The sequence below is a fragment of the Typopeltis vanoorti genome, chromosome 11 (genome assembly GCF_054136105.1).
Source record: "Typopeltis vanoorti isolate ZY-2024b chromosome 11, IOZ_Tvanoo_1.0, whole genome shotgun sequence".
NCBI classification, from domain to species: Eukaryota; Metazoa; Arthropoda; class Arachnida; order Uropygi; family Thelyphonidae; genus Typopeltis; species Typopeltis vanoorti.
The window spans coordinates 106,887,671-106,901,460 of NC_143559.1; the positions used below are offsets into that span (position 1 = coordinate 106,887,671).

Below are 13,790 nucleotides of genomic sequence, written 5' to 3' on the forward strand. Positions count from 1 at the left end.
AAATTTATCAATAATGTCATTAAAATCAACTCGCTTAGCCAAATCATTTTCGATGCACAAAATTGCTAGGTGATTAAGTCGTTCTTGGCTACTTGTGCTTCTTTGCCACGTTTTCAATGAATTGGCCAATTTGCTGAACGATCTCTCAGCTGGAAAAACAGTAACCGGTATTGTGAAAATAGTTTAATGGCGAGGCAGATATTAGCAAATATACCTTGCAGGTTTTTGTCATAAATTGTGTTCAGAAATCTCACCAGACTTGTTTCTGTGCCAAAAACTATCTTACGAATACTTTTAAGGTAAAGAATTTCATTCAATAATTCTTTTAACAGATCTTTTTCATTCATATTCACACGTTTTGCTGCTTTTGCGATAAGTTAACCATCATCCAAGTTGTGGAAATTTAAAATAGGTGAGAATAATTCACATATATTATCTGCTGCATCAAACCTTGTGTTTAAATCATTCATAACGAAATCCAACACTGGATAAATTACGAAAATTTTGAAATCTTCTTCAGGTTCTACAGTAGTTTCTCGATTTTCGCAAAATTGAGGTTCCACACCGATTGCTTCAGCAACTACTTTTGCTTCTTGGACAACACTTTCCCACGGGTTACGTAAGTGTTCTATCTCTTGCACTGATTCTCTTATAAGTGCGGACTCGACCTCAAGAGATATTCCTTTACTTTGTATAATAATGTTCTTATTATATTTGCTAATATTTTGTGCCAAAACATTGTCATTAGCATACCTTTATAAGATCTGAAATATTCTTTCAAGCCTTTAATTGTGTTCAGTGTTAAAGGAGAAAGCGAGACGGGCGAACGAAAACCAGAAACTAAATTAAATCCTTTTGAATGGGGAAGTTCAGAAGCATAACCATAAGTCTGAAAAGATGGATAATGGATTGGAAACGATTGCAAAAGCTAGTGGTTCTTCTCGGCACATATTCATTCATATTTTATGAAGTTTCTTTTTGTCTTTTGTTAGTCTCACTTAACTGGCCGACCCAACAAGACGGGTCCCCTAATTCCGGGCCTCCAGGCTAGATCCCTGTCAGCTTCACCCTTGTGGGGGCCATGCAATTGTTACTAATTTCCGTAATCTCTCAGAAACCTTGTTTAACGTTAACAACTTTAAACTTTATCACAGCGAATTTACAGACGAATATTGAATTAAATTAATTTTGGAACATATAGAGAATCACTTTCTCTCTGGTTGGTTCTGTATGTGTGTGTGTGTGTGTGTGTGTGTGTGTGTGTGTGTGTGTGTGTGTGTGTGTGTGTGTGTGTGTGTGTGTGTGTGTGTGTGTGTGTGTGTGTGTGTGTGTGTGTGTGTGTGTGTGTGTGTGTGTGTAGAAACACATGAAGAAATTCATACTTTACTTCAATAGCTGTGGGTTATACACACACTTGTCATACAAACAAAATTCATTTTGCTAATTTTGAAGCGTCAATTTGAAATGATGAGATTGTGATATTTTTGCGTGTATTTCATATATCCTTATATGGAAACCAAGGTGTGCTTATTAGTAAGTATATTGCCCAAATATTGGGATAATACTAGCAATATCAAAATATTAACTTGTAAAGAAAAGGTGGAGGCCCACCTTTGTGCTGTAATTACAATATTTGTCTAAGTGGCAAATTTTTTTATACTTCTGAAATTAACTTCCAATTTACATGAAGTATTTTAAATTTTCTCAGTGATGTCGATCTTTAGGGTGTGTTTATTTCGCAGATGTTCAATACGTTGTTATCATCAAAGCAGAATCTATGTGTTTTCAGAAGTTGGAGGGACTTCTTCATTCAGAAGGGTCTTCATAAAAACTACTACATACTACGAAAAACTCCTCCACACAGATCATACTTGTCACATGCGTTATAGTTAGAACAGTGTGGAGGTTTATAGTATATTCGTTTATAGTAATAATCTAGAGTCCTGTTGTTCAGGTGTATTACTATTGAAACCTTCATGAAACATATCGTCTGGTCAACAGGGGTTGGTGGACAGCAACTTGCTTGTGGAAATTCGAGGTGTATACTACAACCCTTTTAGCACAGCTGTTACCACTGGTACTCACAATATAAAATACTCTTTATTTTATTAAAATCTTTAGGAAGTAAAAAAAAAAAAAAATAGGAGAATCAAAAAAAAAAGTAATTTTTATTGACATTTTTTCACTTCACATTACCTCCTGAAGTCGAAATTTTCTCCGGGGAATTGTTGGGTTTTTCATGCAGAGTGAATAACGAATAACATGTCACTGGGTAATAATCATTGAAATCAGGTACTTCCACTGGAGTATCAGATCTGTTAATAAAAACAATCTAGATTTGCATATAATACTGAAGTTTAAAAAAATTGAATAAAAATTCAAAAAAAAAAAGCTACATCGTTTGAATATCGAATATTATACATTCAGATTAAAAGTGCCAATAGCGTTAACAGCAAATGAATATTGTTGCCAATGTGATTTCGGCAGAAGATGGTACAATTAATAAACTGAGTGCGAAAGTCTCGATTTGCGTATAATAATGAACAGAAGCGTGGTTTAATAGTGAAACGAAGTTTGATGACAATATATGGATACGTTGAACGAATAATGGAAAGGAAATAAAAACTTTGTGTTGCTACGCATACCAGCCCCTGAATTAGAAATCGTTATGCAGATATATGTAAACGTCACGAAGTATATATGCAAACTACTTGGTCACGTGCGTCACCATGTATTCTAGGCCAGTGCTTCCCAACCGACGTGCCACGGCACACTAGTGTGCCGCGAAAGGACTGGAAGTGTGCCGCGAAAAGTTTAACCGCAAAGTTCTGATTATGGGACGACGGTACCGGAGGGCTAGGCTGCCGAGTGGTTCCCTTTTCGCTTTATTGCTCTTTTCTAGCTACGCACGTGTGAAGGCGACCTCCCAGAATGTCATAGGCGCCATTCCTCCCATTACTCCCTCCCTCCCTCACATTTTGCATCTACGACTCAGAAGATCATTACTCTGCTTCAGTTCCAAGTCGTCTGTTGTGTTGTGAGAGTACCAGTCGAGTGTTTCAAGAGCGGATCATTTTTGTAAGAACTACGTTCAAGTGGATGTTCAGTGTTGCTAAGTGGTCTGTGTAAAACACCTTAGCGGGAATGTCTTATTGCGTCTTTTTCCTGAATTTGTGTTTTAACAAATGTGATAGTTTGTAGAACATAAAAAATGATAAAATAAACACTGGTGAGTCATTTTTTTCTTATAGTTAACCATTTTTTTCGTAATGTGTTTTCTTCGGAATCAAAAGGTATCTGAGATATTTTTTGGACCATAGACGCTGACATTATGAGTTACAAAATGATTAATGTGTAATTTGTATAGCTTAAGCTTGGTAAACGTAGACTTTCTGTCATTAATAGGCACTTTCCTAACATAGTTTCGTGTTCCTATTTGATGTTTTGATGCCTATTTGATATCCTCGATTATAATGTAGTATTTTTAGTTTCATGTGATGTATATCTTTCTATTCAATGGCTTGTTTATTTGCATATATTTTAATTCTATTAAATTTAATTTTCAGTTACCAACCATAATGGACAAATATTTTAAAAAATCAGAAAATCCATCAAATTCGCGAGCCTAAGAAAGTGAACCAAAGAAAAAGTTTAAGGCGCAACATAGTCATAGACTCTATAAAGAGAATTATCTGAAATTTGGTTTCGTGTGCTCCGATAATTCTTCTGTGCCTCAATTTCTCATATGCCTGGAAAAGTTGTCAAATGAAGCGATGGTGTCAAGTAAACTATATCGACACCTTTCTACCAAGCATCCTTCTTACATAGATAAGGATTTTAACTATTTTAAACGTCTGCGAACTCAAATTCAAATGCAAAGTTCTTTCATGAGATCAGCCAACGGTATCTAATGGAGCTCTAGAAGCAAGTTACAAAGTCACGAGATTGATAGCTAAAGTCAAGAAGCCTCACACAATTGTCGAAACACTCATTTTACCGGATTGTGTGGAAATTTTCAAAATTATGCTTAGAATACGATGAAATAAAAGAAATTGAAAAAGTACCGCTTTCAAATAATACGATCAGCAGGCGCATTGAAGACATGTCAGTTAGCATAGAAGGAACACTAATCCAAAAAATTTGTGAAGTTAACAAATTTTCCCTTACAGGTTGATGAATCAACAGATATTAGCAACTGTTGTCAGCTAATTGCACTTGTTCGAATTCCTGATGAGAAAGGGTTGAAAGAGCATTATTTATTCTGCAAAGAACTTCAGAAGCAAACAACTGGGAAGGAAATCTTTAAAGTGATCAATGAATACTTTTTTACAAACAAACAATTTCATGGAAAAATTGCGTAAGTTTATGTACTGATGACGTGGCTGCAATGACAGGAAAGGTCAGAGGCTTGGCGTCCGAAGTTCGGTCTGAAAACCCTGATGTTCAAATAATACACTGCTTTATTCATAGAGAAGCTCTCCTTTCAAATAGTTTACCTCTAGAATTAAAGTCCACACTTAATGAATGACAATTTAAAAATGGTGAATTTGATCAAAAGTAGACCACTTCAATCGCATCTTTTTTCAATTTTATGTGATGAAATGGGATCAGAGCATCAATCTTTGTTGTTCCATACTGAAGTTCGTTGACTGTCAGAGGGAGAGTTCTGTCCAGAGTTCATGAGTTGAAGGAAGAATTAAAAGTATTTTTTGAGGGTAACTCTCAGTATTCAGCTACGTTAGAAGACAATTACTGGTTGCAAAAAATGGCCTACTTAGCTGACATATTTGAATACCTAAATGAACTTAATCGAAAAATGCAAGGACCGCTTGAGAATATATTAACTTGCCCTGACAAAATTAATGAATTCAAAAACAAAATTCAACTTTGGAAATATGTGGTGAAAAATGGTCCCCTTGAAATGTTCAGTCGGTGTTGTAGTTCGAATCGTAAAAAAGAACTACTAGAACTTGTAGATCAACACCTATGCATGCTTGAGAGAAAGCTTCATCACTACTTTGAATTAACGGAGACAAAGAAATTCGATTGGGTTCGAAATCCATTTGCATCTTCATAAGATCACATGGCATTCGATTTATCAGTGAAAGAAAAGGAGGAGTTATTAGACTTAAAAAGTGGTCGTACCCTTGAAGTTGAGTTTAAGGATGTTCCATTATCTCAATTCTGGGTAACTGCAAAAAATGAGTTTCCATCCATCGGCGAAAAAACTATAAACATTCTTTTACCATTTGCTACAACATACATGTGTGAACAAAGTTTCTGTTCTATGCTCAATATCAAGAATTTAAAGAGATCATCATTGAAGAGTCTTGATCATGAATTGCGTGTAGCTCTTTCGACCATAGACTAAGATATAAAAAAGGTGTGTTCACAGAAACAAGCCCCACTATCTCACTGAAATAAGAAGAAAATATATGTATTAACTGTGGCAAAAGAATACTGTAGATATTTATATTAATACCTAAATGTTTATTTTATCATTAAATTATTATTATTAGCATATTTATACATAGTCAGTAATTCTTTTGTGTATAATTAATTTTACTTTTGTATTTTCACATCATAATTTTATAAAATAAGTGTTCTAAAAATTTACTCACAGTTTCACTCAGCAAAATCTGACAAATTAATTCATAGATGCGATATAAAAACTATGTCAAATATCAATCACTGAGGATGTATGGATTAGGTATTTTCATTCCATTTGTTTCGTTTATTTCGCGCTTATGGCTGCATAAGAAGACTTATCTGAAACGAATGTCTAGCTGGAATGTTTTTGTACTATAATGCAAAAGTAATTGAAAGAAATATCTCATTAATTGAATCCCTGTATGAAATAGAAGAAATTAATCATGTTAATAGAAAAATGTTCCTTCATAGTGTGTCGTGAAATTATTTATGCTTGTGAGGTGTGCCGTGACTTGAAAAAGGTTGGGAAGCACTGTTCTAGACAACTATTTAAGAATGCTGCTGATGTCAGTAATCGTCAATAATTGAAAACAATGAGAAAAACAAAGGATCTTTCGGAGTTCGATAAAAGCCTTATTGTGGGTAGTCATGTCATGTCTGCCCACAATGTGGTTGGAGCCAAGATTTTGAAAGCAGCAGAAGGATTTCTCAAAAGGCGAGATATCCCGGGTGTTTAATCAGTGGGAAAATAAGCTACGCTGCTTGTCTAAGAAGTGTAGCTGTGGTCCTAAGAGTTTCTATCAGGAACGAGATGGTCATAATCTGTGAAGGCTTGTAAGGAGAAAAGAGAACTTCCTGTGCGTAGCAATTGACCGAAGAATTTAATGAATACTATTCCCAACTCATATCTCACCGAACTATGAGCGGAGAATTGAAGGATATCGATATTAGGAGGCGCATGCCTATACGGAAACAACTGATTTCTGCGAAGAACTGGAAAGTTTGTCTACAGTGGTGTCAGGAACACCTTGACTGGACACTGGAAGACTTAATAAAAGTCATGTGGTCTGACGAGTCACATAAACCTTGTTTCTGTACTAACTGCAGGAAGAGAGTTTTGCGGGAGCACCCATGAAGCAATGAACCAGTTTGTCTTGTAAACAGAACTCTAGGTTCTGATGGTATCATGGTATAGAGCATGTTCTGTTAGTACAGAACTGGTTCCCTGATATTACTGGAAGGTCGAGTACTCTGCAAGAGATATCTGGCCATTGTTGCCGATCAAGTCCATCCTGCAATGTTGACTATTCATCCAGCAGGTGATGATTGTTTCATAGACGACATGAAACAACCATCACCACAGCCAACGATTCTTGCTGTTCGTCACGCAATAATTGTTCAGTGAGTATGACAGCGTCTTACATTCTGAATTTATGGGGCATGTTAGAAAAACAGATCCAGGAGAAAAGTCCTCTTTTCGTCAAATCTGAGCCAGTTAAAGGACTGTCTAGTGAACGCCTGGTATGTTGTAGACCTAGATGCAATCTAACACCTTGTGAAAGCTGTGCCAAACCGCATATGTGCTGTAATTCGGGTAAAAGGAGGTCCAACACATTATTAAATAAAAGTTTCTAATTCAGTGACCGATATGTGTAGTTTTTTAATTAATTATTATTTTTTTTAAATTTAAGGTTGCATCTTAATCACGTGATGACTTCCATGACAATAGTTCGGGTAAAATTTCAATGTTTGGTATACGATTTGAGAAACTTTTCTGAGGCTTCATTTTGGCAGCTATTCTTTTTTTAATTCTGGAGATTTATTTTATAAGTTTTAGAAAATTAAGTAGAGTGGCCTCCCCCCCCCCCCCCCAACGGAAACTCAGGTTTTTACTGCATACCTGCAATTCAGAAAAATCCATCATAGAATTTACTGAGTTCGCATAATAATATACTAGCCAGACATAGCAATCTAAGACAGGTGACTTGAGGATAGGATAGTAAGAATGCAATTATCTGTTGTGTGCATCCATACTTCAATAAATTAGTAGACGAATTAAATTATCTACTATTTACAAAGGAAGCTTCATTGAAAATTATTAATTTGTTTACTATAGTATTTTATATTTATATGATCCTTATAGAGTTCAATGTATTTTCTCTAACTGCTCATCCTAAATACGTTTCATTCATTTTAATTTACTGAATTAAAATTATAAACGAAAGGTTTATCTTCAGTACCAGCTTCCTGTTTTAATATATAATGAATTAATTTAAAATATCTCATTTAATTATAAATAATGAAATAAATTACAGAATTTCAATAAGACATACTTTTCAATAAGTAATATACGACTGATTATTTCTACCTGGATAGCTCTTTTATAAAGTATGTTTACCTACAATTACGATGTTCACCACTAGAAAAGTCCACACAGTATTCTACTAGGTCAGAGAACGTCGGTATATATTTCTTCAGTATTTTTCTCGGTATGAGTTGAAGTTCCAGATCCATATCTTCATTGTACTGTTGAGGAAATACCAGCATGTATTTATATAAGTACAGGGAATATCTTGCGAAGAGCTTTGACATTATATAAATACTGAAACTAACGGCTATAGTAAAACGCTTATATACGGTAATGGTTGTCAGGTCTTGGAGATACATGTATAATAACATGAAATATTAATTTCATGTGATTTGCCAAGCTTAAAACAAAATTCCAACGCAAACGAAAATTTACAAGGCACTTTATACAGAAAATTTAATTAAAACAAAAATAGTGTTTGTTTATCACTCAATTTTTACGTACAGTATGGTGAAAATTTACTGATGAGAGAACAATGAGTTAATAATAATTAATACAAATGCTCAGTCTATAACCAACCCTGATACATGTTCATAATTAATGTTTTGACGCAACTGATATCGTTTTGTTCTTTAGTTAGAAACAGAAGTTGAAATTCTCTGATGTAATTAAAGGGAAATCGTTTTACTCTCGTTCACATCAGAAAGTTATGAAAGAATTCACCGAAATGAAATCGCAAAAGTGAAATATACACGATTCTTCAAGTGAAAAAAAAAAAATGAAAAGCAAAGATAACATTTATTGCGTATGAATATAAGATTCTGCATAATGCAAAAATATAAGAAACTGTCGTAGCGCCACCTTTTGAAAAGCAAACTATTATCTAAACCAGTGGTTCTCAAACTTTTTTTGTCTGGCGACACACTAAAATCAATAAATAAATTTCACGGCACCCCTAGTATTATTTGCTTTTTATGGAGAGCAAAGTGCCGATTAATTGATTGTGAAAAACTCGCATATATAATCCATAAATAAATTGATATTACAGATACTAATGATATGAAGGAAAGCGTGTTTAAAAGAAAACAGATTTTATTTAAACTAAATTGATTTATTTTCAAACAACCCAAAAACATACAAAAAAAAAGCTATTATAAAGGTTCATACAATGAAATATGAACTTAATGTGAAATATGTGCCAGGTGTTGTTTGCATATTTCTTTGATATTAGGCCTTGTTTTTGAGAGACATATTCTCATCTCATTTTCAAGGGTCCTTAGTCTTTCTCTCTTCTTTGTTTTAATATTTACGAGTGCAGAAAAACCCAGTTCACACAAATAAGATGTACAAAATTGCAATAAGATGATAAGTGCTTTGAATCCTATATTGGGGTACTCCTTCATAGTTGTTATCCAAAATGAATTCAGACACATTTCTGAATGCTTCAATCTCAACGTACGATCGTTACTTATATCAATTAATTCTTCGGCTTCTATAAGACTTAACTCACTCATTGGTGATGTTGACTCTACAAATGGATTTCGAATCCAATCATATAAATTGACTGAAATGTCTGGAAAATAATGGTCAATTTTTTCTTCTAACGATGTTAAATGATAAATAAGTTTTTGCAGATCAGTGTTCTTACATTTTCTGGAGGCAAATTTAAGGAACATTTCTACATTGTTGGCGCTTAATTTTATCTTCCACATTTTTATTTTATCTTTAATAGCTTTAATTTTATCTATAGATGTCAAAATATTATCATTTCTTCCTTGCATGTTGGAGTTCAGCTTGTTCAGATGATCGAATATGTCTGTTAAATAGGCTAGTTTGGAACACCAAAAATCATCTTGTAATAATTTATAGAATTCTGGTTTGTCTTCATTTTGGAAAAACATTAATATTTCTTCTTTAAGTTCAAAAACACGATCCAATACGCGACCTTTTGAAAGCCATCTTACTTCGGTATGAAGAAGAAGATTCTTGTAATGAGATTGCATCTCTTCACATAGTGCTGCAAATATTCTAGATTTTAATGGTCTGGCCTTGATATAATTAACCATCTGGATTTCTTCTAATACACTTTTTAATTCCAAGCCTATTGTCTTTGCCACCAATGATTCACGATGAATGAAGCAATGAGTCGTTATAATGTTCTCATTTTCTTTTCTAGCAAAGGAAACAAACCCTTTTGTAATTCCAACCACAGAGGGTGCACCATCTGTACCTATACCTACACAAGTTTTCCAAGATAGACCATTTGTATTAAAATATGTGTTCATTATATCAAAAACATCTTTTACCGTCGTAGTTTTTTCGAATTCCTTGCAGCATAGAAATTCTTCGATAATTTTATCATCTTCAATGAATCGAGTAAAACCAAGTATGCTTTACCACCGATATCAGTTGACTTATCTAACTACAAACTGAAAAATTTTGATTCGATTATTTTGGTTATAACTGACTTTTCAATATCGACTGACAGATCATTAATATGTCTACTCATAGTATCATTTGATAATAGAATCTTCTTTATTTCTTCTTCTTCTGCCTCAGTACCAAAATTGTTCTCACAATTTCTAGGCCGGACGAATCAAGGTTTCGCCGATAGTATGAGGCTTCATTTCCTTCGCAATTATTTCAGCGACTAAATAACTCGCTTCTTGAACTCGGTCGGAAATTGTAAACTTTCTTACAAAACTTTTACCTTGTTTTTCTTATAATCTTATTAAACTCTTTGAAATATTCAGGATTTTTATTCGACAAGTTGTCATGTTTTGTGGAGAAATGTCGCAATAATTTGCTACGAACCATAGCCTCATTTGATAGAACCAAACCACACAAAATACACTTAGGTCTGGGAATTAATTTATCACCACACCACGTAAATCCCATTTTTAGATAGCTCTCTTGATATAAACGAGTTTTTACATCTTTTTCATTGTTCCCTTTTTACATGAACTTATTCTTTCTGTTTCTGTTGTTTCATTAGTGCTTTTTTGTTGCTGAACGTTAAAAATAGTCAAAGCTTCATTAATGCAAGTATCAGTTTTTGATAATTTATTAGTGCGAATTGGTTCGTTAGCTTTGCTACAAGTAGACATTTCTTGATCGTCAGAATCTTCACTTCTTTTTTTAAGGAAAAAATTATTCATGATTTTGAAGGGCGTATGTAACTTTAATATTTTATTTTAAAATTTATTTCAAGTAAATAATTTTTTTTCCGGATGGAAAAAGGAAAAACATTTGTTTACGATGTCTCTCGTTATAGTTGGAATATATAACAATAAGAAAAACCTCTACTCACTGAATTTAACGACTTTAATATCGTACTTCGTTTATTCTCACCGATGACAAAAGACTCATGATTTTTGTTTAGGGGAAATGATCATATATAATACTTGTCACACTGAACAGAGAAATACTAAAACAGACAGCAGGACAACTAACCATTCATTAGTTCATTTTCCCCAGTATTTATGCGCCGTCACATATCTAGTTACTACGACACGCGGTGATCTAATGAAATCCCAGGATATAATAAGAGTGATACAAAAAATGATAATTTTTATATACGCTTCATCCATTAAAATCAAAATATATAATTTTTTTGTTTTTGATTTAGTTATTTGTGGCAATTGAATATTTTGCTTTTTTCAAATAAACGATTCAAAATTTCATGATTCAATAATTTAATAATTGTAAAGTGTATTAAGTAAATTGTAATAATAAATTGTTAGACCATTTTACTTTTTTGAGAACCCATAAATATTTTTCAAATATTTGAAATATTTCAAATATTTTCCCCAGTATTTATGTGCCGTCACATATCTAGTTTCTACGACACGCGGTGATCTAATGAAATCCCAGGATATAATAAGAGTGATACAAAAAATGATAATTTTTATATACGCTTCATCCATTAAAATCAAAATATATAATTTTTTTGTTTTTGATTTAGTTATTTGTGGCAATTGAATATTTTGCTTTTTTCAAATAAACGATTCAAAATTTCGCGGCACCCTTGTGGCACCCAGTTTGAGAACCACTGATCTAAACTATCACCATAGCATCAATGTTTGTGAGGAGATTATTTTCTTTACTCGGTGTGGAACTACTGCTCTGCTTATTGGAGGTCCAAAATAAAAGTATTCAATGTTTGGTCTTTGGAAACCAAACATTGAATCCTTGTTTAGTTTAGGAACGAACAACGCAGACAGATTTCTATATTATCAAATCATTAGGCTAAACAAGAAGGTAGTAAATTTGTTATATGTTAGCAACCTTTCACGGGTGAACCTACGTAATTGTTTTAAATAATAATAGTAATAATAATAAATTGTTAGAACAATTTACTTTTTTGAGAACCCATCAAATTCAGATTGGAATACTAATCTAAAAGCAGGTGCTGCACCTGCTGTGATGAACGTTCTTTTTGGAACTATTTTTATGTTTCTTACCTTATACACCTCTAGAGGTTCCTTTAGCCAACAATAACGAGGGTTATCCTCACAATATTTTGTAACGTTTTGTTGCTTTTCACACATTTCAGTAAAATCACGGCAAAAAGCAGATTTTTCAAGTCTGAAAATATAAACAGTGAGAAATTAATACGATATAAAAAGTTGTCCTAATGATTTTATTTCTAAAGGATAATTGTAACCATTACATTCAAGCAGTTCGCTTCATTGCTTACCCATTGTGGTTACACACGGTGATGGCAGGTTTATCAATTTCTGTAGGAGTTCTGATGGTAATTTCGATCCTAGTTGGAAATCTAAGATACAGCTGCGAAAAGCGAAATAACTGGTACATTAAACCTCCCAAACAAAACAAAAAGAAAATATTTTTCCAAGTTATTATTTTAGGTTTATTTTTCATCTTGTTGCAGCTGCTGTGCAGTTCAACTTGTTGCAACCGAAGTAAAGTTTGAGGACTTTGAACGTACTTGTATTTACCCACAAAGCTGCAAGGTTTTCCAAGGGGACAAATATTGATTGAATCTAAATGCATTTACATTTGGTCATTGCAATATCTACGATGCACTTCATGGGGACAATGAGAGCGTTATTGTCCTCTTCACTGAAACAGCAGGAGGGGATTATTGAATAACCATTAGCAGTCCATCTTGTCTTAAACAATTAATAACGACATGCATTAATTCTCTCTAAAAAGAATCTTTTCAAAATGAATAACAGCTGGGGGTATGAGAATGTCTTTTTGTATTCGAAATTGCTTTTCGTGCACAGAACACGTTACGTAAACACATATTTAGCAAGACCAGAATATAAATATATAGTTGTTGATGTTATGTAGGATCTTGTTTGAATTTCATTTATGTTTTAGACCAACTAGTTTTCATCCGTTCCTCTTACAAATAATTGACAAAAATTTCTTATTTTCATCCTTATTTTACACAGATATATGTGAACATAAGTTTGCATGTGATATATCTCCAAGACTATGCTACTAAGAAGCAGTTTATTTCACATTGCATTATGGGATACCCTATCATCCCATAAAATAACTCTCTCTCTCTCCATCTGCTAAGGTTTGAATTTATTTAATGTACAAATTTGTACTTACTTCGTATGTTTGGGTGAAATAAGAATAATTTACTTTCTTTACCAGTGGAAAAACTGTTTTGTTATAATACAATTCTAGTTTATATTTAAATTTAAAAAAAAGTTGAAGAAAAAATTATGAGCAAATTAAATTGTGAATAGAAAAAAGGAATGAATTCTTTCCTTGTTTTAACAATAGTGTATAATTGTTTTTACAGAGGATGACTGACATTTCAAAAATTATATAACATTTTGCTAGTCAGTGAAATAATAATAATAATAATAATAATAATAATAATATATCATTGTAGTCTAACTTAGAAATAAAATATTACATGTGAAATTAGTATGGCATTTCAGAACTTTTTCCTATTTTATTAACTATTACATAATAATTACAAATTATGTAAACTTCATTTGAAATTTAATCAAAGAGAAATATGACATTTTTGTCCAATATATCTTTTTAGAATATGAGGCCATTT

General features: G+C 33.0%; 1 protein-coding gene across 1 annotated transcript in view; it reads right to left on the minus strand.

Moving 5' to 3' along the window:
- Positions 1 to 12,556, minus strand: part of LOC150101911 (epithelial sodium channel subunit beta-2-like) — a 32,569-nt gene extending 20,013 nt beyond the window's left edge. The window contains exons 1-3 of the mRNA XM_090399928.1: positions 12,438 to 12,556; positions 12,202 to 12,325; positions 2,197 to 2,332 (exon numbers count right to left, since the gene is read on the minus strand). Of these exons, the coding sequence (XP_090256054.1) occupies positions 2,197 to 2,332; positions 12,202 to 12,325; positions 12,438 to 12,556 (379 nt within the window). The remainder of the gene's footprint in view (positions 1 to 2,196; positions 2,333 to 12,201; positions 12,326 to 12,437) is intronic.
- Positions 12,557 to 13,790: the final 1,234 nt, after the last annotated feature.